Raw genomic sequence first — 27659 nt, 5'->3', positions numbered from 1 at the left:
TCTGTCAGGAAGTGAACGCAGAAACTGCAGAGCGAGGAAAAAGCAAAGAAAACAGATGATAAAGTGCAGCCAGTGAGCACAAGTCAAAGATTATAATGTCCTTAACCGTGTTGACGTCCGCGTGCAGGTATGTGGTAACTCTGGAGAACCTTTTACTGTATAAGCCCTCCGAGTTAGCTGACATTATGTAACTTAGCTTGTACTTAAAATATGCTGGAAGGTTGAAGTCAGTCACCAGGATGCTAGCTGCTCTATGTATATGATGCTAGCTGCTCCACGTACATGTAATGTCACTATAATTAAACTTGAACTGGGTGGGAGGTTAACTTTTTTATGTTGGTGTTGTTTTGAGTTTGAACTCGGCAGACGGCAGCAGATTAAGTGATCAGTATATTTGACTTAAATGATTCTGAGTGCGTTAAATCAAGTGTTTTCAGATGCTTAGTGTCCAGCCTGTGCAGATAATGTTTGTTTGGACTGTTTCCTCCAGACTGAGGTCCCTCTGCAGACTGCAGCGAATCCAGAGCCACATGGTGAGCAACCTCCCTCTCATGTTCATACATGTTCATACATGTTGTAGCTGCTGCAGGCTTTCAGTAATGCATATTGAGGATTGTAGTGATGCAATTATACGACAGTGTTGAGGCAAAGTACTTATATATATTGGCCTGAAAATGCAAAAAAATTTAAATTCCTCTGAAATCCAGATATTGGCAGTAGAATATAAAGTGAGTTAGTTTTTGTATTGCATTTAACTAGTATCTGTCAGCAGTGTTAGCATCCAGTGTGTGGATACAGATTTGGTTAACAAGTTCTAGTCCAGCGATACCCAACCTGCTTTGCCTGAGGGACAGTTTTGCAAAATGACAAGAGGCCAGGGGGGCAGTCACAGCAGCCCTAAATAGGTATGATGTACACAGGGGTGTTATTAGAATTTTAGGACATTTTTTGTCTTTAAAAAAGTTATATTTTGATGCACTCTGGCACCTTATTTACATTGTAAGTACAAAAAAAAAAAATCCTAATGTGAATCAATTTATATTCATTGTGAATTAGAAAAATGTTGGGGGGCAACTGCCTTGCTATCTGGCCCACTAGGGTTTTGTTTTGTATATAATTTTCAATAAGATTTTAAGATTAACCCCATCTTTTTCATTTCTTACCATCATGGCACGGTGTAGCTTTACGGTAGCATAACCAAAAAGTACACACCAAAAAACATATATTTTTAAAATTTCTTTAAACAATGTTTACTTTGTTTATTCCATGATAAATAAAACATTACACTATAGTTTTTATCAACTGGCATCATAATGAGTAGCATAGAGGGTTAATTGTATGGTTGATCAGTTGTTCTGTACTGTTTGTGTTATACATTGAGTATATATGAAAGTCCAAATTATATGTCACTAAGGTCATCAGTTCACTTAATGATAGAAAAGGTGACCCTTAAGGAAAAAGGTTGGAAACCACTGCTGATTTTATTACTAAGTTAACTATTTAACGTGTGTCCTGCTGTCTCTGTTTTGGATCAGATGTCGAGTCATGTGGAGCCAGAGGTTCTTCTGGAGAGGGTGGGCTGCGCAGGCGTGATCACCATAAACAGACCCAAAGTCCTGAATGCCCTCACCCTGAACATGGTTCGACAGATCTACCCTCAGCTCAAGGTACAGTATGTGGAAAGCGTGGTTAATGCTAACCTCACCTTGGTCAAATGTCAAGGCCTTGTTTGTGTGTCAGGTGTCATTTGTTACAGAAGTGTGTTACTGATCATAAACGGCTGCCACTATCCCACTTAGTTTGATATGGTTAAGGTTACAATGTTTTTAACCCTTAGGGACTCTTTTGGCGCATTTTACGGCATGAATGTTGGCAAAGTTGTGTATTTTTGTTTAATCTTGTGATTTCCAGCTCTGCTCCTACAATGAGTCTAAAATACACTGTGGAAACAAAACTGTTACATTCATACTGTTAAGTGCAAAAAATGCCCCATTGAAACCCATTCAAACTACAATTTTTGATCCCATCAAAGCATAAAAATATGTTTTGTATTATTTCTGGGTGTCATTCTGGGCTTTATTTTTACAATTTTCCACCTGAATACATCATTTTTACCATATTTGGCATATGGGAAAATACGTGCTATTTCTACAAGGTGCACTGTCATAATCAGTGTTTCTGCTGATCACTGACATAACCCAGGCTGTGATTAGATTGTGATAGATCTTTATTTCAAACATGGTAAATCAAATCATATAAAAAATAAAAATAAAATAAAAATATGGGTTAAAAAAAAAACATCAGGTGCCCACCATACATATTCATTAAACAAACATAAGTATTTCATGGCTGAAAAGTAGTATGAGGAAGTAAATACTTATCAAATCCTACCCCCTAAAAAATCTATTTAGCATGTATTATATTATCGTCAAAAACAAAGTGGCATCATGACAAAAACCTGGCATTTAGGCGGTTCAACTTCCCCCAAATGAATTAATATTAGATATTCATGATTAAAACTGATTTAATTGAGGTTAAAAAAAAACTAAATTAAAGTACAAAATAATATTAATGTATAATATATTTTAAAGCTTGATTTTTAAAAAGCGCATTTCGTGTGCAGAGTGGTTTAAGTGTGTATAATATTGAAGTGGGCCCTAAGGGTTAAGAGTTGAATAGAGTTGGACATTCAAGAAAAAACAAGTAAACCATTTGTATTGTTAACAGTTACATGCTTGTAAACCCTTTCAGATATTATTTTACACCAAACTGCCATAATTATGCAAAAGCTCAGGTATGTATTGGCTTTAACTTCCTGGAAAACAGTCACTGGTTTTGATGTAATTGGAAACCCGAAGATAAACTTAAAGTATCTCTAATGTTTTACAGTTATCCCTCCCATTTTTTAAAAAAATGCCCTTTTTATCAGCAAATTTGATGACTCATCTCTTGTATCATTTGTTATTTTAAATATCCTATAATTCACTGTGTGCCCTGCTGTGTAGCATACGTTCTGATGGTGTTTGTCTTTAAGGTCTCAATATTAAGTTTCTGTTTTGAGTAACTCAACTTTCACTGAAATAGTTCAGAAACCTGTTTCAACTTGTGACACATGACATCAACGCAGGATTTGTTTTTGATGATATTTCCTGTAACTTTGCTGCTTCTCTGTGTGATTGCAGAAATGGGAAAGTGACAGTGAGACTGACATCGTGATCATCAGAGGAGCAGGTGGGAAAGCCTTTTGTGCAGGTGGAGACATCAGAGGTAAGCCGCAGCCTTGAAGGTTCAGTCCCTGGGGTCTGTGGAGCCACGGTTTGGGCCTCTCATGTGTCAGCATACATTCAGATCAAAGAGGTCACCATCACTTTGTCTAACAGAGAATCAAGCGCCGCTGTTTGAATAGATCATTCAAAAACATGCACCGCTGTTCTAAAGGTATTTCAAAAATCTTCAAAGACTCATCTGCATGAAAAAATAGTCCAGCCACTAAAAGATAAAACAAAAAGATTTTCACCTGTTTCTTAATTTGTGCTTCTGTTTCTGGATCATAAGATAGGACATAAATGCTTGCCTGCTATCAGAATAGTAGTCACAACTCTGGAAATGAGTTATGAATCTTTTTTATGCATCTACACTGATAGCTGTGGCAGCATTAACTTTTCGGATTGTCTGTCCATCCCATTCTCGTGAATACAATATCTCATGAGGAGCCTTAAAGGAATTTCCTCAAACTTGGTCTTAACAATGAACTGATTAGATTTAGGCAGTATAGGTCAAAGGCCAAGGTCACTGTGACCATATTCTGTCTTATTCTAATACTACTACTTTACTTACTTGATACTTATTTTATACTGAGGGAAATTCCAGATGAACACAATATCACCAGAAGATTTTACTAGATACTGGTGGTCAAAGGTCAAGGTCACCATGACCTACACCATGACCTTGCATCCGTTTCGTCAAAACACTTTGAGGGAATTTTCTCAAATTCAGCACAAACGTTCACTTGTACTAAAGAATGAAAGGATTTGAATTTGGTGGTCAAAGGTGACTGTGACCTCACAAAACATGTTTGTGGTCATAACTCAAGAATTTGTCCTCTAACTAAGACAAAATTTTACGCATATATTCAATAATAATAATATTAATAATAATGAAGAAGTGATAACATATTATATTCATCTCATAATTGTCATAGTGTTCTGCAAAAACACGTTTCTAGCCATTATTCAACACCATATTTTAGGAACAGAAGGGGAGACATTTGGTCAGATACTGAATTGCTGGCACTAATCTTGGGTGTCCACCTTGAAAACGCTGCTTATATAGAGCTTCTGTGCTTCCAAGGGGCGATGTGTGTGAAGCATTAATGTTTTCACAGACGTGGATGTAAACTGTAAGTGTAAAGCTGTAAATTCTAGTTAATCTAGTAATATGGATGGTTTCTTCTGTGATCTGAATGTATGTTACTGCATGAGAGGCACATACTGGGGCTCTGATCTGGCGAGTTTCTATGTGCAACAGTGTGACCGTAGCTACTACATGTTGCTTTATCACTGCTTTGATCTGTTTCCTCTCTCAGCGGTCACAGAAGCAGGGAAAGTTGGAGACCCTCTGGCAGAGGTCTTTTTCCGTGAGGAGTACATTCTCAACAATTCTATTGGTAAGATTCACAAGTGCAAATACACTTGTGTTATCAATTATGTGTATATATCTCTTATGTATGGGTATACAGTCAGTTATAATCTGACTTTATACATTTCCAAATGCCCAGGCCTCCACTTTACACGTTTGCATGTTTAAAATCCTTCATTTTTACACGCTATATTTCATCTTTCTAGGAGCATGCAGGAAACCATATATTGCCCTAATTGAAGGAATAACAATGGGAGGGGTGAGTTCATTCATGTTTAATGTATTTTAAGTATGTACTGTATGCAGGGCTCCTGTGGATCTTTAAATAGTCTTAAAAGGCATTAAATTAATTAATCTAAAAACAAGGCCTTAATTGGCATAAAATGTCTTAAATTAATCTTTCAAAAGTCTTAAAAGACATAGGAAGTAGGATGGTGTGAATTGGTTTTTTTTTCAGATATTGCTTTTGAAAATCTCCAAATAATTATTAATATCTAGTTTTTAAATAATTTACCGTATTCCTCTCAGATTAACCTCACTCAGATCAGGATAGAAGAAGGAAAGTTTTTTTTTTTCAGCATTTAAAGTAGATCATCTGACTTTTTAAAGTGACTTTATGATAAAGTAAACGGTAAAAAATTGCCCTCAACCACTGAGAAATTTATGTCAGTTCGTGTTTTTTCCTGCATTTTATTTGATTGTGAAATTGGTCTTATATTTCATTCCAGGTGGCATTACAATGTTTCAAAAAGTCCTATATGTATCTTGCCTAACCTGTAGGAACCCTGGTTATATGTTTAGGCCAACAATATACAGTTAAACCATATTCTGTATCCGTATTCTTCACTTTAATCCCAGTGTCTGGGATCAAAGATTTGTTCTGTGCAGATTTGTTACTCTTTTTATGAGGTGTGATACTTGCACGAGCCTGTAGGTGTCAGCAGAGAACTATCTGCTCCTGTCACCTGCTGGCAGTGGCAAGGTGGCCTCTGATTGGATGAAATCTGAAGTGACAGAGCTTTGTTGCTGCCACTGTTTTTTTCCCTCCAGGTGTCAGATATGTTTAGAATTTAAATTGGTACGTTTGCCCCACATTAAAACATGATGGGACATAATTCACAGAGAACTGCGCAAATGCTCGTTTATCCAGAGTGACCTTGATCACAGAGGTCTGTAATTTATGAATATTGTTTCATACCCGCTCAGAGAAGATGATGTCTGGATTGTGGATGAGTCTGTTTTTTACTCCAGCTCATGACCTTGACAGTGATTTTGCTCCTGAGGTGTCACTGAGGGTGCTCACAGCCACCAGTGTGCACTGGGTCATTACTCATCTCGCCTCTGTGTGTGTGTGTGTGTGTGTGTGTGTGTGTGCGTGCGTGCGTGCGTGTGTGTGTTTTTCCCTTTAGCACAGAGATCTATAAAGACCTTTTGCAAAACCTTGAACTTCACTGTTCAAACATCATCAGGTGCACTTTATACTCTGGTACTCCTGAAATTTCTTTAGAAGTAATTTTACTTGAGCATGTAGTACAGAACAGTATCTTGATCAGGTGTCTATATGTTTATTTTTTTATTTATTTTTTTTGCCATGTGAAGCTTTTGTAATTTTTGGTTTCCAAATGACATTCCTTGGTAGGTTTTATAGTTGTGTTTGATTACTGCTTGTTATACTTCATACTTCCGTGGCTTTATTTGGGATGGGCAGTGCCTCTCCGCTTCCTCCCACTCTACAAAAATGAAAAATATCACTGATGCCATCTTGTGCTGGTGGCGACATTTTGGAGTCAAAAATATTGATTAGCGCAGCTTTAAAGACATTTCGTTTCTCCTCTTCCAAAGTAGCCTGCAGTGATCTAATGATCCAAAATAGTCCACTTGGTTTAATTTTAAAAAAAGGCTGCTCATAAAATGAGGGGAGGCTTTGCAGGGGTCAAACTTTGGAGTGTGATAGTAGTAGAACTGTTGTGTTCTCTATTTCTTAGAGTCACATTTACAGATGTGTAAGTTTTCACCAAAAAATGCCCAGTTAGTTTTTTGGGCAGCTGTGGACTCCCACTAAAGAATAAGCAGCTTTTTTTATATTGGTTATTTCAGCGTAGTAAACATTTCACACGGGTGAGTTCACAGGGGGATGAATCGTAGAGGCTGTGAACCAAAAACAATCATCTCTTGTTTGCTTGTTTTCGCTGTGTTTAGACAGCCATGATAACAGTGACACCCCCACTTACCATTTTCCTCTCCAAGAGAGACACAAGCTGCAATTTGTTTGTCAGAATAAAAGTGAAAAAAACAATGTGGTGGAGCAGCGTGCAGTAATGGATGCGAGGGACAGCTGAGTGCCTGCTGCTGATACACTGTAGTCACTTCCCTTCGTCATCCCCGTGGAACACCATAAAACACCCCTCTGTAGTTCTAATCACACAATCTTTTTCTACTGTTTTTCCAATGGTTTTATCGCTCTGGGAATAAAGTGATGTGAAGTCCACCTCCTATCTGTCACATCAGGACAGAGACAACACTAATGTTGACACAAACCATCCTCAGGGCCTTTGCAGTTTAATGTGTGTGATGGTTGAAAACGTTCTATATATGGAAAAGTCCGAGAGGCACCAGAGTCCCTGTTCCCAGATCTGCTCCGAGCTCAGGGCAGAACTCCCACGCAGCACGAGGATTCCTGCGTTAGTGATAACAAACCACCAGGGAGTAAAAGGCATGTCCTCAGCGCGCGCGCGCACACACACACACACACACACACACACACACACACACACACACACACTGTTTATCTGTTTGACTCTCTCTGACATCAGCGGGATCTCATCTCCCGCATGTTATTCATCGCTGTCCAAGTTTAAAATCCCCTGAATTGAGGTCTGTGAGCGCCGAAGTGTCATTAATCCATGGAGGCTGTGTTTTACGTTTAAGCAGACACTGCTGTCTTTCAGCATGTTTTAGTCCGCTCTAAAGATTTCATACAGGATGCTGCAGCACTGATTGCAAACTCACAGCAACTCCTTACTTACAGGGATAGTTTGGATTTTTTGAACTGGGGTTGTATCTGGTACTTATCCATGTCTCCCAGTTTGGAGAAGCAGGCTAGAGTCCGACATGGAGGCTAAGAAATCTGCTGCATTGGAAGGAGTCAGCAACAAAACTTTTTTCAGACACCTAAAAAAAAAAGGTCCAGCTAAAAAATATTGAGTGTAGGCAGGTTAAAGGCAGCTTTATCTGTATAGCACGTCATACAACAGAACAATTCAAAGCGCTTTACAGAGCAATAAGATAGCAAACATATTTAAGGATAGATACTGACAATAGAAGAGTAACGATAAACAGAATAAAAGGATAAATGAATTACCCCTTGGGGCCCAATGTAATATTAAACACACTCATATCACTCTATAACCAACATCAGTCCTAAACATAAATGTCAAATATTCATTAATTTTCTGAATTTTTACCCTTTAAATATCAGGTTTTGTTATGATGCCACTGTGGTTTTAGGTTTGAAAAAAAATATATATACACACAAAAAGGGCTTATTTTCATTATAGTAGATGCAGAGTAGATTTTATTAAAGTATTTAAGTAGCCATTTTAGACTCATTGTAGAAGCTTGGCTGAAAGTTCCAAGATTGAACAAAATACACAATCTTGCCAAAATGTATGCAATATGCATGAACCCAGTTAGTTTTTTATTTTATTTTATTTTTTAATGAAGAATGAAAAGTGCATAAAATGTGTCAAACAGTCCCTAAGGGTTACTACATGATTTACAATCACCATCAAAAATAGCAAAAGTGTTACTTAAAATGATTCAAAGATCAAGTTGAATTTTCTGAGGCGCCCAGCAGGTCACCTGGTAGAGCGGGTTCCCCATGTACAAACGCTGTCTTAGCAGAAGCGGTCGCTGGTTTGATTAAATCTAACTTGCCTTAAGCTGTAGGAACCTGAGTCCAGTCACCAAAACGTTGCAGCACTGTTATTTGTGTTGCAAGTTGGACAGTGTGTGGGACTTTGTCTGCAAATTGTGTCCTGCTCGTCCCTCTCCTACACACCTGCTCTAAAATAGATGTGCAGAGTGTTCTTTTTGTTCTGATACATTTGGCCTCTTGCATACAGAACACACTTCTTTTAAGGCGCTCTATAACATGCACGCCATAGCGGTTTCTGCCCAAGTGATGGATATTTGTCCGGAGCCGTATGACTATAATCCCTTTCCTCTGGAGAACAGAGCTCTTGTTTTGCTAATGTCCACATCATCTAATGAGAGGGCGAGAGCCAAAAACGACCTTAGGGCAGATTTTGATCCCTGCATTAATGTTCTCATCTTCCAGAGCCTGTGCAGAGCTTGTTTTGAAAGCGAATACTTTATGCAGGAGTGATGTGGAAACAGACATCACTCTCTCTTTAAGTGTTTATAACTGTTGTCTTTCACATGTGTCTCTTCACACCAGCTGGAAGACGTCTGCATTATCCACACGTCCCGCTCTCATACACAGTGTCACTAATCATTTGTCAACTAGCAAAACTTGTTTACCAGATCTAAAGCGTGACAGTGTTATTAGTTGAGTTATCTAGACTCTTGTTGGAGAGCAGAGGGCATCGTTTTAATGGCTCTCATCATCTGTTCTATCAATATTTGTAATCCAGTAAAGCAAATATCATGATGAGGACTTCATGAAGCGCCCCATATTCTCAGACAGCGTAAACTCTCCCAGCCGGGTTGTAAATTTCGCCGCCCGTTCTGTTTGTAAGGTTTAGCTATAAACATGCTCGTGTGCACGCTTTTAGCACATTTCCATTGTTTACAGCAGGATGTGGAGACGTGCTCTTATATGGTGGCGGGTGGTGCCCACCAGCACGTCACAATGTTCCACTACTTCTATGGTAAAACTGGTCATGTGAGATTGAACAGCGCCCAGTGATCATTGCAAGAAGAACATTTATTGTTTTTTTCCCCCTTTTTGCTGATGGCACTAAAAGCTGTTTCGGTTTATGTTATTTGTACATTTTGGAGGAGATGGCTGCTTAGCTTCATTTATTGGATTAGATTTAAAGTGCACTCCATTTTACATGACTCAAGAGGGACTCTGGGTATTTTGCTAAAACAATACATTAGACATGTAGAACTCTAAAATGGTCAGTATCAGTAAGCTACATTATGAAAGTCATAGTGGTAAAGATACAATAAAATCATAGACTGTATGGACGTAGTTACAGTGAAATCACTAGGCAGGTTTCCATTTACCCTTTAACACCTAGATCAGGGGTCGACAGCCTTTACTATCAAAAGAGACATTTCTGGCCCAAAACAAAAAAAAATAATCTGTCTGGAGCCGCAGGTAACACAACACATATAGTCAAACTAGCCTATCAATATTATTAATGGGTCTACATGAGCATTCATCAATATGTTTGACCACTATTTCTTATTTTTTGTTACATTAACTTTGCAGTGTTGGTGGTAAAAATTAAAAGATCTATCCATGCACTGTTATTATCTCTATGCACCAATAACTTCTCCATTTTCCTCTGAGACTTCTCCTATCTTGGATTTGGAATCCATAGCTAGTCAGGCTTTTTTGATCCAGGACCGCCCACCATTTTTTAAATTTGGTGGGCGGTCAAATTTTTTTAAAAATTTAGCAGAAAATGCACCAAGGCCATAGAAATATGATGCATATTTTAGTTAATGAAATACATTTTCGTATTCTGTGTACAGGCTACATATTTTTGCAATTGAAAATTGAATAAAAACTTTTAAAAAATAATCGCAGTTCATTTACATATAATTTTTAGTCAGAGACACAGGAGCCTCTTGAGAGGGGCTAAAGAGCCGCATGTGGCTGTAGAGCCTCAGGTTGCCTACCCCTGACCTAGATAAAAAAATGATGGAACTGCTCTCTATATTGCATTCATACACCTTCCACAAGCATATAAACCTCTAAAAATTGGGTTAATTTCTTTCGAGAAAAATCTAAGTACAAGAAATTTGTCACATAAATAGTGACAAGGAAATAACCTCACGATTAGCTGGGGGAGTGGGGGATTATTACATATTATTAAAAAAAAAGAGAGAGAATATGAAAGGAATACTACATAATAACTGTTAGAATTATATATTTTACTTCTTTTTGTTGATGCTTATTTTCCGATAATTTTCTTGTAACTTTTTACTAATTTCTTGCTCATTTTTGGGCCATCACTAGTTAAGCTGCTCATCACCCTTATTCCGTGTTTTTGAAAGAAATCACAGCAATTCGCTCAGGTCTTAAAGGGTTAACCCTCATTTATTGCAAAAAAAGTTTATACGCTCGCATTAGGTGGTATTCTAGGCGATTAAAAAAGCCATGTTTTGCAAAACTGCAATGGAAACACTTTTGTAGGTCACATGATGCTATGGCTATGTGCTTGTCAGTAGGAACTGGCTCCCTCATGATGCAGCAGGAGCTACAAGAGCTGTTATTGCATCACATAACTCTTCAAAAGTTGAGCGGATCATCTGGAAGTTTTGAATCCACAATTCCTCTGTGAAATCATGGACTATCACCTCCCAGAAATCCCTCTAATGTGGCCACTCCCACGTTTAAGGGGCTTGCCTTTTCATTATCGCTCCATAACACGCATGCATCACTTTCAAATTGAAATACTGACAGCTAGTGCGGTGGCTGCAATAGAAATAAACCTGCTAATGTTTGGACATCCATCACCACACTTCTTGGAATGTTATCGCCAGAGGAGAAGATGCAGAATATCACTCAATAGAAACAGTCAACTCACAACTGTGTCTGAATCTCAAGTTTGCACAAATCTGTAATGGAAACCCGCTTACAGACAGACAGACAGACAGAGATTTCTTGTTTATAGTCAGACTGGTTCATTTTGTGTCGAGTTCAAAATTTCAAATTCTTCAGTAAAGAAGTTTTTTTTTATTTAACAAACAGTTTGCTGTGTTTTTGCAGTATACGGAAAGCAGAACAAAGGCTTAACTCACTAGACCATTAAGTGTTTGTTTATCACAATTGATATCATTATTGCGATATTCATCATCATTACATGTTTTTCTCATATCATGCAGCTCTTCTATACAGCTCCCATGAAATGAAAATGTAACAGTGCAACAGTGTGTAGTTTTTCACACTCTGTGTTAGTGTTACTCTTTCATTCATGTCATGTATTCATTTCACACTTAACACAGCGAACTCTATTAGTGAGAAAGTGAAGCCAGTTCCTGTTTGCTCTGATCCTGAAGTGTGTTTCCAAAGCACAGTCATCATATCACTGATGCAGTCTGTCTCTGATGTGTGCCTCTTTTTGTTTTTTCATTCGGGATCTGGTACCTTCAAAAGAGCAACTACTGCAGGCAGAGGTCTGTTTAGTCTCCAGTGATCAGATATTTTTAATCCTCTGTGGTCATTTGTCACATAGACTCAAGGCGAATCCTGCAGCTCTGCCCTGTGGCTCGCTTTTCAGAGCCAGCTCATCTTCCTCTTCAAAGACTGACATTCTGAAATAAGTTTAACTGTATTCCCTTTTGACCTTTATAGCCATTCAAGGTGATCAAGGTGAAGACGCGGTGCAGGCTGTAATCACACTTTTACTAAGAGTTCGTCTACAGTGAGTCAGCCCTCAGCAGGTGGACTCCTTTACATATATGTCAGAGTTCATACAGTCATAAAAAAACAGCAAAAGTCATGGAATATGCAAAAAGCAGCCTGGAAAAGTTTTTGAAAACTAAATATACCCTGACAGTTTTGGAAAAGTCATGGAGCTTTATCTCACAAACCTGTATAATAACCCAAGATGTGTTAAAGGACCGTCGAAAATTTCAACAAAATTTCAAAAATCCAATGATAAAATATGTAAAATGTTTTTGTTTTTGCAGTTTCTGGCTGTGAGAAAAGGTGTAATTTTTGGTGATTGTTTGCGTTTGGAAGGCCTGCTTTCTGCAAAAGTCACCAACGGTTTTTAAAGGGAAAAAAGAGCAGCATTCTTTTCTTTAAAAAAAAAAAAAAAAGAAGAAAAAAATACCCCTGTATTTGGAAGGTATGTTTTCTTAAAAAAAAATAAAAATAAAAATCAGGAAATAAAAAAATACAGCATTTTAAGGATGTATGCCCCTGCCCCTAAGCCAAAAAAAAAAACAAAGTCCAAACATAAGTCCCTCCCCAGTGCTTGAAAGGTCATTTGACCCCCTCCACTCTCATAAATAATGATCCAAATTTGTTGTTTTTTTTTAAATAATGTACATTTAGAAAAAAAACTATTACATAGTCTTAAAAAAGAGGCAATGAGGAGTATCAATGGTCTTTCAATTTTACCTCAAAGTCATGGAAATGTATTGATAATATGGTGAATGAACCCTGATCTGTGCACAAAATCAATTTCAGTTTAAGTGTAGGCTATTTTCAGAATATTTTCACTCCTTTACTTTACCGTCACAATATTTTATATCAGCCACACAAAGTTAAAGTGTAATGGGAAAAGAGAAATGTTTCTTATGTGATATTCAGCTGTAGAGAAGCAGATTTACGAGATATGATGAAGCCCTCTTGACACAGACCCGCGGATAAATTCAGAGAAATTAATCACCAGTTTCATTTCAGCCTCCACCTCGTATGGATGTGAAGCATCAGGGGATTTACCTGATGACCTTCCACAGTCATTTATCACCAGCAGTCCCTCACTGGCGTATTGGATTTTTCTCTGACCTGACCAGTAAATGACCCTGCTGCTCAGTACAGTCGCCGGTCCAAACACAGCATATTCTCCGTAATGTAAAACCTTCTGGGTTTATTGTATGAAGCACTTTGCGTTGCAGTTTTGATCAACTTTATATGATATACATGTCAGTTGTACATTTTATCAGCTGAAAGTCGTGTAATTTATCAAAAAACTTATTGTGTAAATATTTTGTGAAAGCACCAATAGTCAAACCTTGAGGTTTTTGTACAAATATATATATAACATCTGATTTTTTTTTCCATATGGGCCAACCCAGTTGATTTGTGTTCACTGTGATCTGAAGTCTGGCTCATCTCTGCTGCCTACTGACACTGTTGTCAGTTAAGCTGTTTCACCTCTAAAAAGAGTTTTTTTCCAAGCTTTTAAAATTCTTTAAATGATAGATTTCATCATAACTCACCTTTCAGCGTATTGACATGTTTTATTTGTAGAAGTCCAGTACATGTGCAAGGGGATATTGTTTCCATGGTAACCCCATAATTTGACACACACACACACACACACACACACACACACACACACACACACACAGACCCAGCTATGCTGGAAATGTCATCTGACCAGTCTGCTCATTAGCCCTCACTTCTCTCCCTGCTGGGAGCCACACACATAAATCACACACACACACACACACACATCAGCGGGGCCGACCTGGTTTACTTTATATTTTTTTCACTCAGCATTTTCCATCTCAAACTTGAGCGCATCACTTGGCCTCTGTTTCCTCCTCTTTTCATCATTTCATTGATCGTTTTGTAACCTTGTTGTCGCCCCCCCCTGCAGGGTGTCGGCCTGTCAGTTCATGGACGGTTCCGAGTGGCCACTGAGAAGACGCTGTTTGCCATGCCAGAGACCGCCATAGGTGAGAGCATCCAGCTGCACCAGCTCCCGCGTTCCTCGAGGGAGGGTCGGCCCACATCAGTGTGAGCGGCTATCTCCAGACCATTAATTATGTAGGAGCAGTGATTCCAGTTGCAGACCCAGCTGGATCCAGATCATATGCATTCATAGACATGAGGTCTGTCTGCATGAGAGGCTGGGAGAGGGAATACACTGAGGGATAGATGAGCGGTATTTAGCGCAGCGTGTGACTGATGACCTCATCCTGATACCACTGGGTGTGAAGCAGACTTCTCAGGATGTCTCATGCCCCAAAATATGTGTTTACTCTGGTCATCCGTCTTTACATACTGAATTGAAAAGAAAAGATGGTTCGAAAAATGAAAGCAGTTGGAATGTAGAACAATTGTTGGAGAGATTAAACAAACTGACATCATTTTATGTCAATTGTACATGCTCATCCACAGTGAAACCAATCTCTAAATATGACTGTGCAAGTGTGGCTAAAACCGTACTTTTAAACCTTTGAAACCCAAGCAAATCAGCCTGATTTCTTTAAAGATAGTAAGAAGATAGCAGTCAGCAATGTTGCATTCAACCCAAAATTAGCAAGAACTTGTCTTGTACAATTTTCAAGAAAATTTCCTGAATATGAGCAAAAAAGAAAAGTAAAAAATAAAACAAAAAAAATCTTAAAATAATATATAAATACTTTTCTGTAATATAATTTTAAATGTATAATTATGATAAATATATATATGTAGTTCTCTTTACATTTTTCCTGTTTTTGTTTGTTTGCTTTTTTATTTTATTTTTAAATTTTTACTTTAAATTTTCTCTCTCCTTTCCAGGTAATTCTTGTAACTTTTTACTAATTTCTTGCTATTTTTTGGGGTTGTGTCTTGTCAAGATGCACATTGCCATTTTTCCATGTTTTCTAAAGAAACAATTGAACAATTTGTAATTAAAAACACATTCTCATTTAACGTTAATATGAGATGAAAGGACTGTCTGGCTCTTTAAAGTTGCAAACTTAACTTGCATAATCTGATACCACCAAAAACATGCAATGGCACATTATTATATTTTATCAGTGGCTAAATGGTTTACTGTGTGTAGAAATCATCCAGAGTGTATTTGAGGGTTTTGCTGCCAGGCACTAAGCTTCAGTTCGCTCTTTAGCTAATTGACCCCTGTAGACAGATGGCCGTCTCCTGAGGCGCTGAGGAGATTACTAACAAATCTCTAACAACTAATGAATTACAGCTGACATTATGGCAAAAACTAGCATGTTGTCACTTAAAACCAGATGCTTTATTACAGTTATATAATTACATATGAACATAGGAAGTATTTGCAGGAAACTGTGACACCATAGTGTTAATCACACTGGGTTTGTGGCCAGAAACTGACTAGACAGCTAATGTTCTCAGTGTCTTCTCTGTGTATTTACTTCATGAAGATGGTGAATGGATGTTGAGTCAGTCTTTGAGCCTCTTTGACGGTCAGTTTAACGGCTCAGACCAAATTTTTATTATACATGGGTTGGAATCGTGACACGCAGGAAAAATGCTCGGCTTTTTTTGTTCAGAAGCAGCTCAGTTGCATCTTCTCCTTTTTTGATAAATGGACTGCGTGCACTCACTCCCTCACACTTGCAAACTTCCAAGGACACTCGCGTCATCATCTATTAGACTCACGAGTGCTCACTCACACACACAAATCAAGCTTACTCCTGAGCGTTGTGGGCTCGGGCTCCGTGATAAATCTTGAGCTGATGCTTAACTCTGCGTGGTGGTGCGCAGAGTGGATTCTGACTCAGATGTCTGGAGCAGCATGAGGATGAAGATTATGTTGTCAGCAGAGGGAAAAAAATGAGAGGAGCAGAAAGAAACGGCAGAGGTTCTTGTTGATGCCGTCTGACTGTTGTGTGTGTGGGATCCTCTTTAAAAGGCGAGGCCACACTGAAGAGTAGGAGGAAATGGGACGGCAATTTGATTGAGCAGGCGGAGGATCGGCTGGATGAGGGGATTGATGTACTGCTCACTATGTGTGTCTTTCAGGGTGTGTCTTGCATCTTGTTTTCATCCTATCCATTTACATACACTCTTGTGTTGTGCAGTACTTGCTGCGGAAGTAGCCCATAAAACACATTTAAGTTTGGCCTCATTATTAATGCTGATTAATTAAACAAGAACCTGGTGGTGTGTTTTTACACTCTCCAGTCACTTTTGCCAGAAGGCAGGAAATCTTTGATAATCCCCTGCAGAGCCGCTGTGTCTCTATTGTTTTTACTAAAGACTCTTGGTTTCCAGGCCTCTGCACTGTCAATATTCAGCAGCTCCCATCTGAAATCAGACACTTGGACTTCACATTGCACAGTTTCCATCAGGGACCAGTATTTCACAGAGATAGCAGCTGCTTTGAGACCCTACATGCCTATTTTAGTCCTAATCCAGGGATGGATCCTCTCTTTTGTGCTGAGCTTAATGCAACTACAGTCACATTGTGGAATCAGGCTTCATCACTGAAGTGTGCCAGTTTTGTACCAGTTTGAAGTGTTGGAGAAGTCCTAAAATATCTGTAATTCAGACAAATTTCAAAACTTTCTAAACAATAACAAAGGCTTAGCATGACAGTCACAATCATTTACCATCTCTGTTATTTGGCGGCTTATCTTATCCGCTGCAAAGTGGTCAAGGAGCCCCCTAACCTCATTGCTTTTCCCAGTTTGTGGGTATTTTCAGCCACCATTCAAATCTTTGTATTAGCCACAATGCTGCTTTTAAAATCTCCTGTGGTTGGTCGCACATGCAAATACATCATCAAAACATCATCAAAACGTCATCAAAACGTTACCCCTGTGCCGCCCATGGTCATGTCTCTCCGGTTTTACGTTTTACACAGACCTTGTTTCTGCGCTGTTACTACCTCTGTTCCCAGCTCAGAGGCGAGACACTATATGCAAAACAGCGAGGCGGCATAACGGCGTGATATTCCCGCCATGAACAGGCAGTGTAAATGCAGCTAATATTAACATCTCTTTTTTTTTTCTTTTGTTCTGTTACCGTTTGGTTATTCGATGAACCACATTCTAGGAGCGCAGCGCACACTCTGGAGTCAGATGGAGCAGCAGAACACCAGGCGCAGTGAAAGTGAAACTAAACCGTTCTTTGCACATAATAAATGTGACAGAAATGTGAAAAGATCTTAGTATGAAAGCTGGTCCTACTGTGTGGTTCCCTCAAACTAGAACATTATCAAGGGGTGCAGAGAAATTACAGGGACAGTTCACCTTAAAAACAAAATATGTAGTTTTCTTCTCACCTGTAGTGCTATATATAAGTCTGGATAGTTTTGGTGTGAGTTGACGAGTGTTTGGGATATCGGTCCTAGAGATGTCTGCCTTCTCTGCCATATAATAGAACTATACTCAGCTTGTGGTGCTCAAAGCGCCAAAAAAATACATTTGAAAAACTCAAAAGCAAAGTCTCTTTCTAGAGAGCATGACCCAGTTACTCAAGATAATCCACAGACCTTGTTGTGAGCAGCACAGGGGGCTTCAACATGGCAAATTAACGTTATTGACATGTTTTTCCACATCTCACTGATCATCTCATGATGGCCAAATGGATGAATGGAAAAGCGCTGATCCATTGTCTCTCGCTGGATTTTATCATGTGATCAGGGCTTTCCTCGGCCTCTAGGAGACCCTGGATATGATTTATTAATGCCCCCCTCCCACCACTCCCAGCAACACTTTATAATTCAGTGGCCGACCTCAGAAAACCCTTCAAGGATGTGTTGGGCTCATTGCTCTAAATAAAGTCATTACTCATTTTAAAATGATCATAGTTACTCCCTTGTGATAAAGTTTAGAATAAGAATCCTTTAATGAATACACACACCTCTACCACTCTCATTCCATTCTTTTTTCTCAGCCACACACAAACACACATTAACCCCTCCCTGTGGTGGGATTAACAGATTGAACGCAGCCCCTGCGAGCATTCTGAACAACAGCCATAATCTGCCGCATTTATGATATTACATTTTCAGCCGTGAATCAGGTCAGCTCATCTAATCTCTCTCTCTCTCCCAGCATCCACCACCACGGCCTCACGCCACAGTACAAAAGCCATCAGAAAACCTACTGTGACCAGTGGAATCTCATCTCCTGTCAGAAACATTGACATAAGCAATGAAATGCAGAAGTCAAATGGAAATATTATTGAATGAATACAGAATAGATTCTCTACAGATTAAGGCAGTGTGTTTTTCATAACCATAAATGCTCATAAGCCACATGTTTTGCGCTGTGCAACAATCATTTGTTTTGTTAATGGCTGTACTTAATCACACTGGACGTAAACCACCTCTGGGTGAGGTGAAAGGATATTTAAAGAAAGAGGGCAATGTGGAGGGCAATGCTGGTATAATTTGCAAAAGAAATGCGACAGTATGCTGGTTTAAATGGTTACTGTGCAGCAGCAGTTTATTTGTTTAGTTAGTTTATTTGTTAATGTGTGAAATTAGTTGCTACGTGGGTAGCAACTATTCTTCCTGAGTCCACACATAAAAATATACAAATAACATACATAAACAGATTAACATTACCCTAAACCAAAACCTTAATATGCACCCAGCACACCCTAGATTACCACTTACCCACCCCAAACTCTATCATGTCTGATATATTTATTCCGTGTGCGATATCCTAAGTCATTAAATTAAATTGAATTGAATTGATTTGAATTAAATTAAAAGAATGCCAGCAAAAATAATACAAATCTGAATTAAATAAAAAGTAAAGCTATACACCAAAATAGATAACAGTGTACAAGATGAAATGAAATGAAAAAAAGACCAAAACCCACATACACACCCAGCACACTCTAGATAATATTTAATATCTTCAACTGTGAAATATTATTGTCATCCACAAAAATCCAGTGTCACTCTGGCTCTGATGACATGGTGAATTGTTCATTGGTTTGTGTTTTGACAGGGTGAACAGTGACAGGTGGTAATGTTGCTTCATGCTGTGCATCTGTATGAAAACCATGTTTTATGTTTTATTTTGACAGGGCTTTTCCCAGACGTGGGAGGTGGCTATTTTCTGCCGAGGCTCCAGGGGAAGCTGGGACTCTTTCTGGCCTTGACGGGCTTCCGTCTTAAGGGACGTGACGTGCAAAGAGCTGGAGTTGCCACTCACTTTGTGGAGTCAAAGAAGGTAACTGGAGTCAGGAGATTAAACTCAGCGTCCTCACAGGAATTTGTACTGGGATGTTTGTCTTTTTATTTATCGCAACATCCTGAGCTATGAAGGAGTACTGCTGTTATATATACAACATGTATTATACAAGACTGCAGACAAACACGTGATGAGTCAAACAGTCAAGATTCTCTGGTATATTGCTCTCAGTTCATTATCTAATCCACCCGACTGTGTGCGTGTTGGTGATGCTGCAGGGGCGAGTGCAGGGCAGGAGCATGGTGGTGGGGAGGGGCTGAGGTTAAAGCTCCTCTGGAAAGCCGGATGCTGAGTCACAGAGTGTCTCACTCATGTTTAAAGGTGCCAACAAACCCTGGCTGGTCCAGCGGCAGGTTGTGTTTGTCCTGCTGCTGCCGTGAGGTCAGAGCAGTGGGCGGCAAAGTTTGTTCAAGACTGTAACCTTGACTGTTAGGACAGAAGAGCAGCGGGGGGGAGTTAGTTTATTTGTACAACTTCTACAGCAGTTTGACCGAAAACAAGGCTGCAAAAATATCTCTATATCTGTCGCTTTTCATGTGTTATTTTCAGATTGAATCAAAGTAGACCCACAATTTGAAAACTATTAGATGTAAGGATATAAAGTCAAAAAAATCTGCAATCCAGATTACTCAGTCCTTTGAATATGTCCTTGGTGGAACCAAAAGGGAAAGACTGCCTGCATTCAATATTTTGATTATTTTTAAAATGACTAGTTCGAGCCTTGTGGCTTGTTAAATTCACAGTCGACTGCGCACAAACAAGCAGATTTACAGCCATTGTTTCAGGGCCAGTTTGAATGTAAAGCCCTCTGTTTAACAGATCCCAGACCTGGAGAAGGAGCTGGTGGATCTGAAGTCTCCCTCTGCTGAAGACGTCTCCAGAGTGCTAGACAGCTACCAGAAGCAGGTTAGAAGCCTTAAATGTGCGATCCATACAACTAATGCTAAACTTGAAATACCTAAAACAGTTTAAAGGGATAGTGTTGATCTTCTGAAGTGGGTTTGTATGTGGTACTAATCCAAAGTCTGTGTATAAATACAGTCAACATGACCCCAGTCTGGAGAAGCAGGCAGGAATACCACCATAGAAGATAAGCAGTTTGCTCCTTATGGAATAGGCCAGCAGCAAAACACATTTTAGCCACCTAAGAAAATCAGTATCAATCAGTTTAAGTGTATTATATAGAATCTATATTAGAATATTCACTGCTTTATTGTACTGACAGCCCTTTCCAACGTAGAGCTAATCTGAACCGAAACTTATCTATACTCTCATCAAAGCTACCAGATTCCATTAAAAAAAAGTAATTTTACCTCACAGAACACAAGAGCTGCTGGTCTACTGTTGCCATGATCAGTAAGTTAGTTAGTGTTATTAATTGACTTTGCGCTTTAGAGCACTTAGTTTGGATCCATTTAAGTCACACAATAACACAAACAAACCGATTGTGGCAGCTGTACACCAGCAACTCCTGTGTTCTGTAAGGTAAAATTAACGTTTTCGTCAATGGAGTCTGGTGGCTTCGAAGAAAGCATAAAGCACATAAGTTTCAGTTTCCCGTCAGGAGGTGCTGCCTTGCAGAAAGGTGACGCAGTGACAACATGCCCAATATAGTACACTCAAACACTCAAACTGATATTGTTTTTTTAGGTGGCTAAAATACATTTTGCTGCTGCCCCCATCCACAGCAGTACATTACATAGATTCAATGGCGGTACTCCTGTCTGCTTCTCCAAACTGGGGGCATGCCAACTGACATCTCCTACAGGTAATACACTGACTATGGATAAGAACCATATACAACCACCCACTGCAAAAAATCAGAACTATTCCTTTAGATATAGCAGTGAGTTGCCCTCTGGCATCTGTTTTCATGTAAACAGTTTTAGTGTATGTCTGTGCTCTCTCTCTGTCCACAGAGCAGTCTGGATTCTGAGAAGCCTTTTGTGTTGGACAAGCACATGTCTGATATTGACAGGTAAGCCTTGAATCTTTGTGTCCCCAAATAAGTATAAACCTAATCTGATGGGTGTGACAGAAGAACAAGTAAACAGCTAGATACCTAAAGGATAAGATTTTGATATTTTAGATTCTGTTATTGTCAACTAATGCCATGAAAAGACCAAAACCAACAATATGTTACTTCGTCTTGCAATCTCTCACTATAATGTGTCATTTTTGCAGATGTTACTCTAACAGGAGTACAGTATATAGAGAATATATCAAGCTTTGGTCACACAAAAAATACTCATTTCACGTAGTAGAATCAAATCATTTTTAGTTTTGGTTTATTTATGTGTTGTTGTTTTTTTAATTCAAGAAATGTATAGAATATTGCCAGCCTTACCCTTACAAGATGGGCATTGAAAGCAGAGAAAATGAAATTTTTGAAGCAACTTTATGATCTCAGTTTAAATGACTGACGTAACCTGAAAACTCATTTTGGGCCTCCTCTCCCGTCAGGCTGTTCAGCTCCAGCAGTGTGGAGGGCATCGTGCAGAACCTGAAGGCAGATGGCTCAGAGTTCGCCAACAAACAAGCTGAGGTATGACCTTGACCCGCAGCTTTATCAGAATCACTGACAACCAGCTTTGACTGACATTTTATCTCATTTTAATTGTGCATGAATGTAGTGTTTGTCAGTTTTAACCATCAACTGTGTACAGTTACTGGCCATACAAAGTACAACCCATATTCCCAAAAAGTTGGGACATTGTGTAAAACTTAAATGAAAGCAGAATGCACTGATATGTAATTTTTTTTAACTTACATTCAGTTTAATACAGCACAGAGATAAGATATGAAATAGTCGGACTGATGCGTTTTCTTGGGGGGTTTTTTGTTAAATATACACTTATTTTAAATCTGATGCCTTCAACACATTTCAAAGACATTCAGCAACAAAAGACTGGAAAGGTTGTGGAAGACTCAAAAACACCAGTTTGAAAAAAATTACAGGTAAAAAGGTTCATTTGTAACTGAATAAAGTATAGTGTATTATATACTATGTCATTTTTTATTTACTATTTTAGACGACCTGCTTTACTGTGACTTTTAGTATGACTGAGTATAAAAGGAGCGTCCCTAAAAGACTCAGCACTTAACAAGCCAGGATGTTCACTTTGTGAAAAACAGTCTGACAATTAGATAGCAACTATTCCCAACACACAATAGCAAGGAATGTATTGATTTTTACAATCTATAATCCATTTTATCATCTAAAGATTCAGACGATTGGGATAAATCTCTGCGCTCAAGGGGCAAGGCTGACAACCAAACATGAGTGCTTATGACCCTTGACCCCTCAGGTGGCACTGCATATAAACCAATATGATTATATAAAGGATATCACTACAGAGTGCCCATGGCATCATGGGTAGCTTGCACATTTGTGAAAGGTGTCTTCATTCTGCGAATTTTCCTTAATTATTCTAAAATCTGACTCTTTGTAGATGTGACTTTTTCCCATCTTTTTTTGTCATTTCCATGCAGATGGTCCAATAAGATCAAACCAGGGAAGGAGCTTACGTAACAGCGCACATGCTCCAGATTAGACCTCCCTCCCTCCCTCATAGGCCCCACCCTCTCCTCACTGTCCCCGAGGATTTATGATACTGTACCAGCAGTCAGCTGTTATCTGCCATAATCTGTTTATTATTTTTGATTTGTAACATTTGAAGTATGCTTCATATTGAAGGCTTAGCAAATATTTCCTTGGCTGCTTCCATTCTGCTGCAGCCAACAAACATGCAAACACTTCCTGTATCCTTTCAAACCATGAAGATCTGAATCAGAGTCAAAGGGGGGTCAGCTCGCGCATCAAATATTTATCATAAACCCACTTCCTCTGTTACTACTACACCTCTGACTCACCGTCTCGCCTCCAACATTAAAAATACAGAGCTGTCTTTGTTTTTGCATGTTGCTTTGCTTGTTTTATCCATAATTTTATTTAATCATTTGCAGATTTTCTTATTAATCTAAAGGCAAATAAAGCAGCCCATCACTGCCTCTGTGTCTCTTCTTCCAGACACTGTCCAGAATGTCTCCCACATCCCTGAAGATCACCTACAAGCAGCTGCAGGCGGGTGCGACTCTGAGCCTGCAGGATGTGTTGGCGATGGAGTATCGACTGAGCCAGGCCTGCATGGTAAAAACCCACACACCCATTCAAATTATCAACATCCATCAGTATCACTAGTAATCTGCATTGAACAAAATGTGGAAGATAATAAGTTATGCTAAGCAACGGGATCCAAGATATGGATCCCGTTGCTTAGAATAACTTATTATCTTTCTTTAACATGATGGTAGCAAAGATTTCTGCACATTTCCATCTATGCAGTGGAGAAACATGGCTGATTCATGGATGCTCTGATGAAGAACTGACTGACCAAAAGCTCAGGATTAAGAGAATCACTGCATAGTAGAGCTTAGATTCTCTGCCTGGCCCAACCCGCCTGATGCGGGCTGTAATTTCTCACTGTTCACTCGTGCATGAATCGGGCCCATTTAAATATTCCATTTTTTTTAATGAAACTGATATGAACTGTCCCGTGCTTAACTGGGACTTCGGAAGGAGGTTTAATGGGCTGAATTAAGAGGGAAAGAGAGAGAAAGAGAGAGGAGAGAGAGAAAGTGACAGAACACGTGGAGAACTGGAGAGAGCGCAGGCGAGAGAGGGACGGAAAATGAGAGAATATATGTATGATAATACATGTTTTAATACAAAAAAAAGTTGTATAAAATTCCATTTTATAATATATAAAATGCTATAGACTATAGGCCTGTCTTTATAGTACAAATGTGTTTTTTTAACTGACTTTGGGCCTAAAACTGCTGCCATAGGTCAGGCTGGGGTCGACCTTGGATAGAAACTGTGTGTTGTTCATATAAAGGGTTGGGCCTGATTTTTTTGGGGCACGATCTGAGCTCTGCTACATAGATGGAAGTGTGTGGAAGTTGCTGATGTTTTCAGCACTGCGCCAAGATGAATCCAGCGGTGGTTGTCCTGCACAGTCTTTAACATATTAACCTACATGAATCATTAAAGTGCAAACAGGCGTGTTTTCATGCCTCCACACTGGCGATAGTGGCGGCAGGAAGCATTACATTTTCAGGTTGTCTGTTTGACCGTCTGTCCCATTCTCATAAACGTGATATCTCAAGAACACCTTGAGAATTTTTATCAAATTAGGCAAAAACATCAACTTGGACTCACAGATTAACCTATTAGATTTTGGTGGTCAAAAGTCAAGGTCACTGTGACTTTGCATCCGTCTCACTCTCTTGAAAGTGACATATTAGGAACACCTCGTGGAAATTTCTCCAAATTTGCCACTGATATCGAGAATCAGTGATAAATTCATTCAAATTTGAAGGTCAAAAGTCAAGATCACTGTGACCTTCCATCTGTCATTCTTGTGAACACAATACCTCAAGAAAGCCTTGAGGGAATTTCCTCAAATTTGGCACGAACGTCTATTTGGGCTCATCGATGAACTGATTATAATCTGGTGGCTGAAGGTCAAATATCACTGTGACCTCACAAACATGTTTTTGGACATAACTCTGGAACTCGTACACTAAATATGAATTTCACACAAACGACTAATGGGATGAAGGAAGGATGACGTGATGACATTTTATATCCAAAAGGTCAAAGGTCAGCTTCACTGTGAAATCATAATGTACTGCAAAAACACTTTTCTGGCCTTTACATCATAACTAGTGGTCCACCAAGGCATACAACCAGGAATCGGTAATTCTAGCAATTCTTTAGCTTTAACTTATCATTATGAAGTAAATGTTGATTGCACAGTGTCATGGCTGCAGAATAATGACACCACTGGCGTTTAAATTAGCTCCCTGGCACTGTGCAATTCTGTCTGCCGACGGGTACGATGTCCCGGGAAAATGAAGGCTGGACTATGACACAAAGAAGTGCGTTAACCACTGCAAAACCAAAACAGGAAGAGGTTAGCACTCTTGTTTTCTCTGTATCAGTACGTTACCATCCCTCGTAGCAGGAATGGCGGATGATGGAACAACTGAAATAACAGTGGAAACTCTACCTGGCAAAAGAAAAAGAGCTTTGTTGCTGAGGCTCAGAGGAAAATGGAAAGAGATCTAGTTGGCAACAGTGGTGCCAACAATAATATCACATGGAACTTAAATGTGTTATCTGCCACATTTGTTTCAGTTCAGCTGTGACCTGGAATCTGAGATTTTTTTTAATCTCATGGGTTTGTTTTTGTTGTTTTGCAGAGGGGCTACGACTTTTATGAAGGTGTACGAGCAGGTAAGTCGCTGCAGTCCATGGTCAACAAAAGTGGAGAAGGGTGGATGTGAATTTCACTGATGTAGCATCATTAACCCTTAAGGCCCGCTGGAATATTACACACACTCGCATCACGCTGCGCACAAAATGCACTTTTCAAAATTAAGCTTAAAAAATATTATACAAAAATATTGTTTTCTACTTTTGTGGAGTTCATTTCTTTTAACCAAGTCTTAATCATAAATATCAAATATTCGTAAATTTTCAGAATTTTAACCCTTTAAATGCCAGGGTTTTGTCATGATGCCACCATATTTTTTGATGGAATTATTTTCAATGTACTAAGTGCAAATGAGGGTTTTTTTTTGTTTGTTGTTTTTTTTTATTATCACAGCCTGGGATATGGCAATGATTTGCAACATTGATTGTGACAGTGCACCTAGTGGAAATCGATATGCCAAATATGGTTAAAAAAAAAAACATCATCAGGTGGAAAATAGTAAAAAAAAAAAAACAAATTCCAGGCCCAGAATAATACACTGCATATTTTTATGCTTTGGGACCAAAAATGTCTGTTTGAATGGGTTGCAATGGAGCATTTCTTGCACTTGCGTGTATTTTAGAGTTATTGTAGGAGCTGAGCTGGAAATTCCAAGATTTAACAAAAATACAAAATCTTGCCATAATGTATGCCATTTGCATGAACACAGCCAAAATTATCAAACAAAAGAAGAATCAAAAGCATCTAAAATTCACCAAACAGTCCCTAAGGGTTAATAGAGATTGCAAAGACAGCTATGAACAACAAAGCATAATGGGAAAAAATTGATAATAAGTGCTGTTAAAGGATAAATAATGAATAGTTTTCTTTGTTTCCAGTGCTGGTTGACAAGGACCAGAATCCCAAATGGAAGCCGTCAACACTGGAGGAGGTGTCTGATCAGGCGGTGGAGCAGTGCTTCTCCTCGCTGGGAGACAAGGAGCTGACTTTCTGATGCTCCTCGCCTTTAAACACACTCCCCACTGAGCCCTCTCCAAGCCTGCGGTTCCCACAGCCTGTAATGGTCAGCCAGTGAGAGCACTGTGCTGCTGAGGATGTAAGAAAGTCTGTTATTGCACAACACGCACATCCACAGGTCATATAGTTGGACTCGGCACTATTAAATACAGTGAAACATTATAGAAGAAGATCGAGGCTGCTTCTCTGCTGCTGAGGAGAAGGAGCTCTGATTCATCACAGCCAGATATCAAAAATAGTAGTAGAAGAGGCAGCTAACAGATGCCCTGCGTGTCCCACCTGAAAAATGTTTAGTGTAAACTTGCTCTGCAGTGGAAGTGGAGTGTTTTTTTCTCTATTTTACATAAGTCATACAGCAGTAACTCTGCTGCTGCGAATGCAAGGAATCTGCCGCACAGCAGCATTAACAGGAGGACACGGGAGGAGAATGATCTCACCGCTGAGTGCTTTCATACATTTCCTGTGGGTGTTTGTTGATGTGACACCCATCAGTATCATCTGTATTTCTACAGTGTGGTCACTAATTCCGATAATGTGTCTCTGTTTCTTTTCTTTTCAGTGGGATAAAAAAAAAGGTTTTCTGACATTTCCACACAACACTCCTAAGACAAATGGCAGATTTCTAACATTATTGCTTCTAAGTGCCTTTACATGTTACATTGCATTTTTGTCTTGTGTTTTTATCATTTACCTTATCTGATGGACACGTCACTGTTTTTCAGTTGGTATCAAATCACCTCCCTAAACTTGAGTCCTCATAGCTGCAGTATTTATGAGATAACCAGTCAGATTAGGCATTATTGCTGGAACAAAGGGCAATAAAGAGAGTTGGTAATGTAATCTGAAATGTTGTGTGTTCTTGTTCATTTATGTTTTGAA

The 27659-nt window shown here is 39.1% G+C and overlaps 1 protein-coding gene across 2 annotated transcripts; it reads left to right on the top strand.

The window, feature by feature from the left end:
* hibch (3-hydroxyisobutyryl-CoA hydrolase) lies at nt 1-27627 on the top strand. 2 transcript variants are annotated; one of them, XR_006106172.1, is made up of 15 exons: nt 1-127; nt 491-533; nt 1536-1667; nt 3183-3267; nt 4586-4666; nt 4845-4897; nt 14172-14250; nt 19316-19461; nt 20302-20388; nt 21402-21460; nt 21946-22027; nt 23513-23632; nt 25750-25783; nt 26642-26859; nt 27340-27627. XR_006106172.1 is itself a non-coding variant. In XM_042494019.1 (14 exons), the coding sequence occupies exons 1-14, from the start codon at nt 96-98 to the stop codon at nt 26755-26757; spliced, it is 1149 nt and encodes a 382-aa protein (XP_042349953.1). In that variant the 5' UTR covers nt 1-95; the 3' UTR covers nt 26758-27627. The 2 variants fall into 2 exon arrangements, 1 of the variants encoding a protein (XP_042349953.1); XM_042494019.1 differs by having other exon boundaries at nt 26642-27627.
* The last annotated feature ends 32 nt before the right edge of the window (nt 27628-27659 follow it).

Source organism: Plectropomus leopardus, chromosome 10 (assembly GCF_008729295.1).
Source record: "Plectropomus leopardus isolate mb chromosome 10, YSFRI_Pleo_2.0, whole genome shotgun sequence".
NCBI classification, from domain to species: Eukaryota; Metazoa; Chordata; class Actinopteri; order Perciformes; family Serranidae; genus Plectropomus; species Plectropomus leopardus.
The sequence above is the reverse complement of the archived record's forward strand: the minus strand, read 5'-3'. Positions and strand labels throughout refer to the sequence as shown.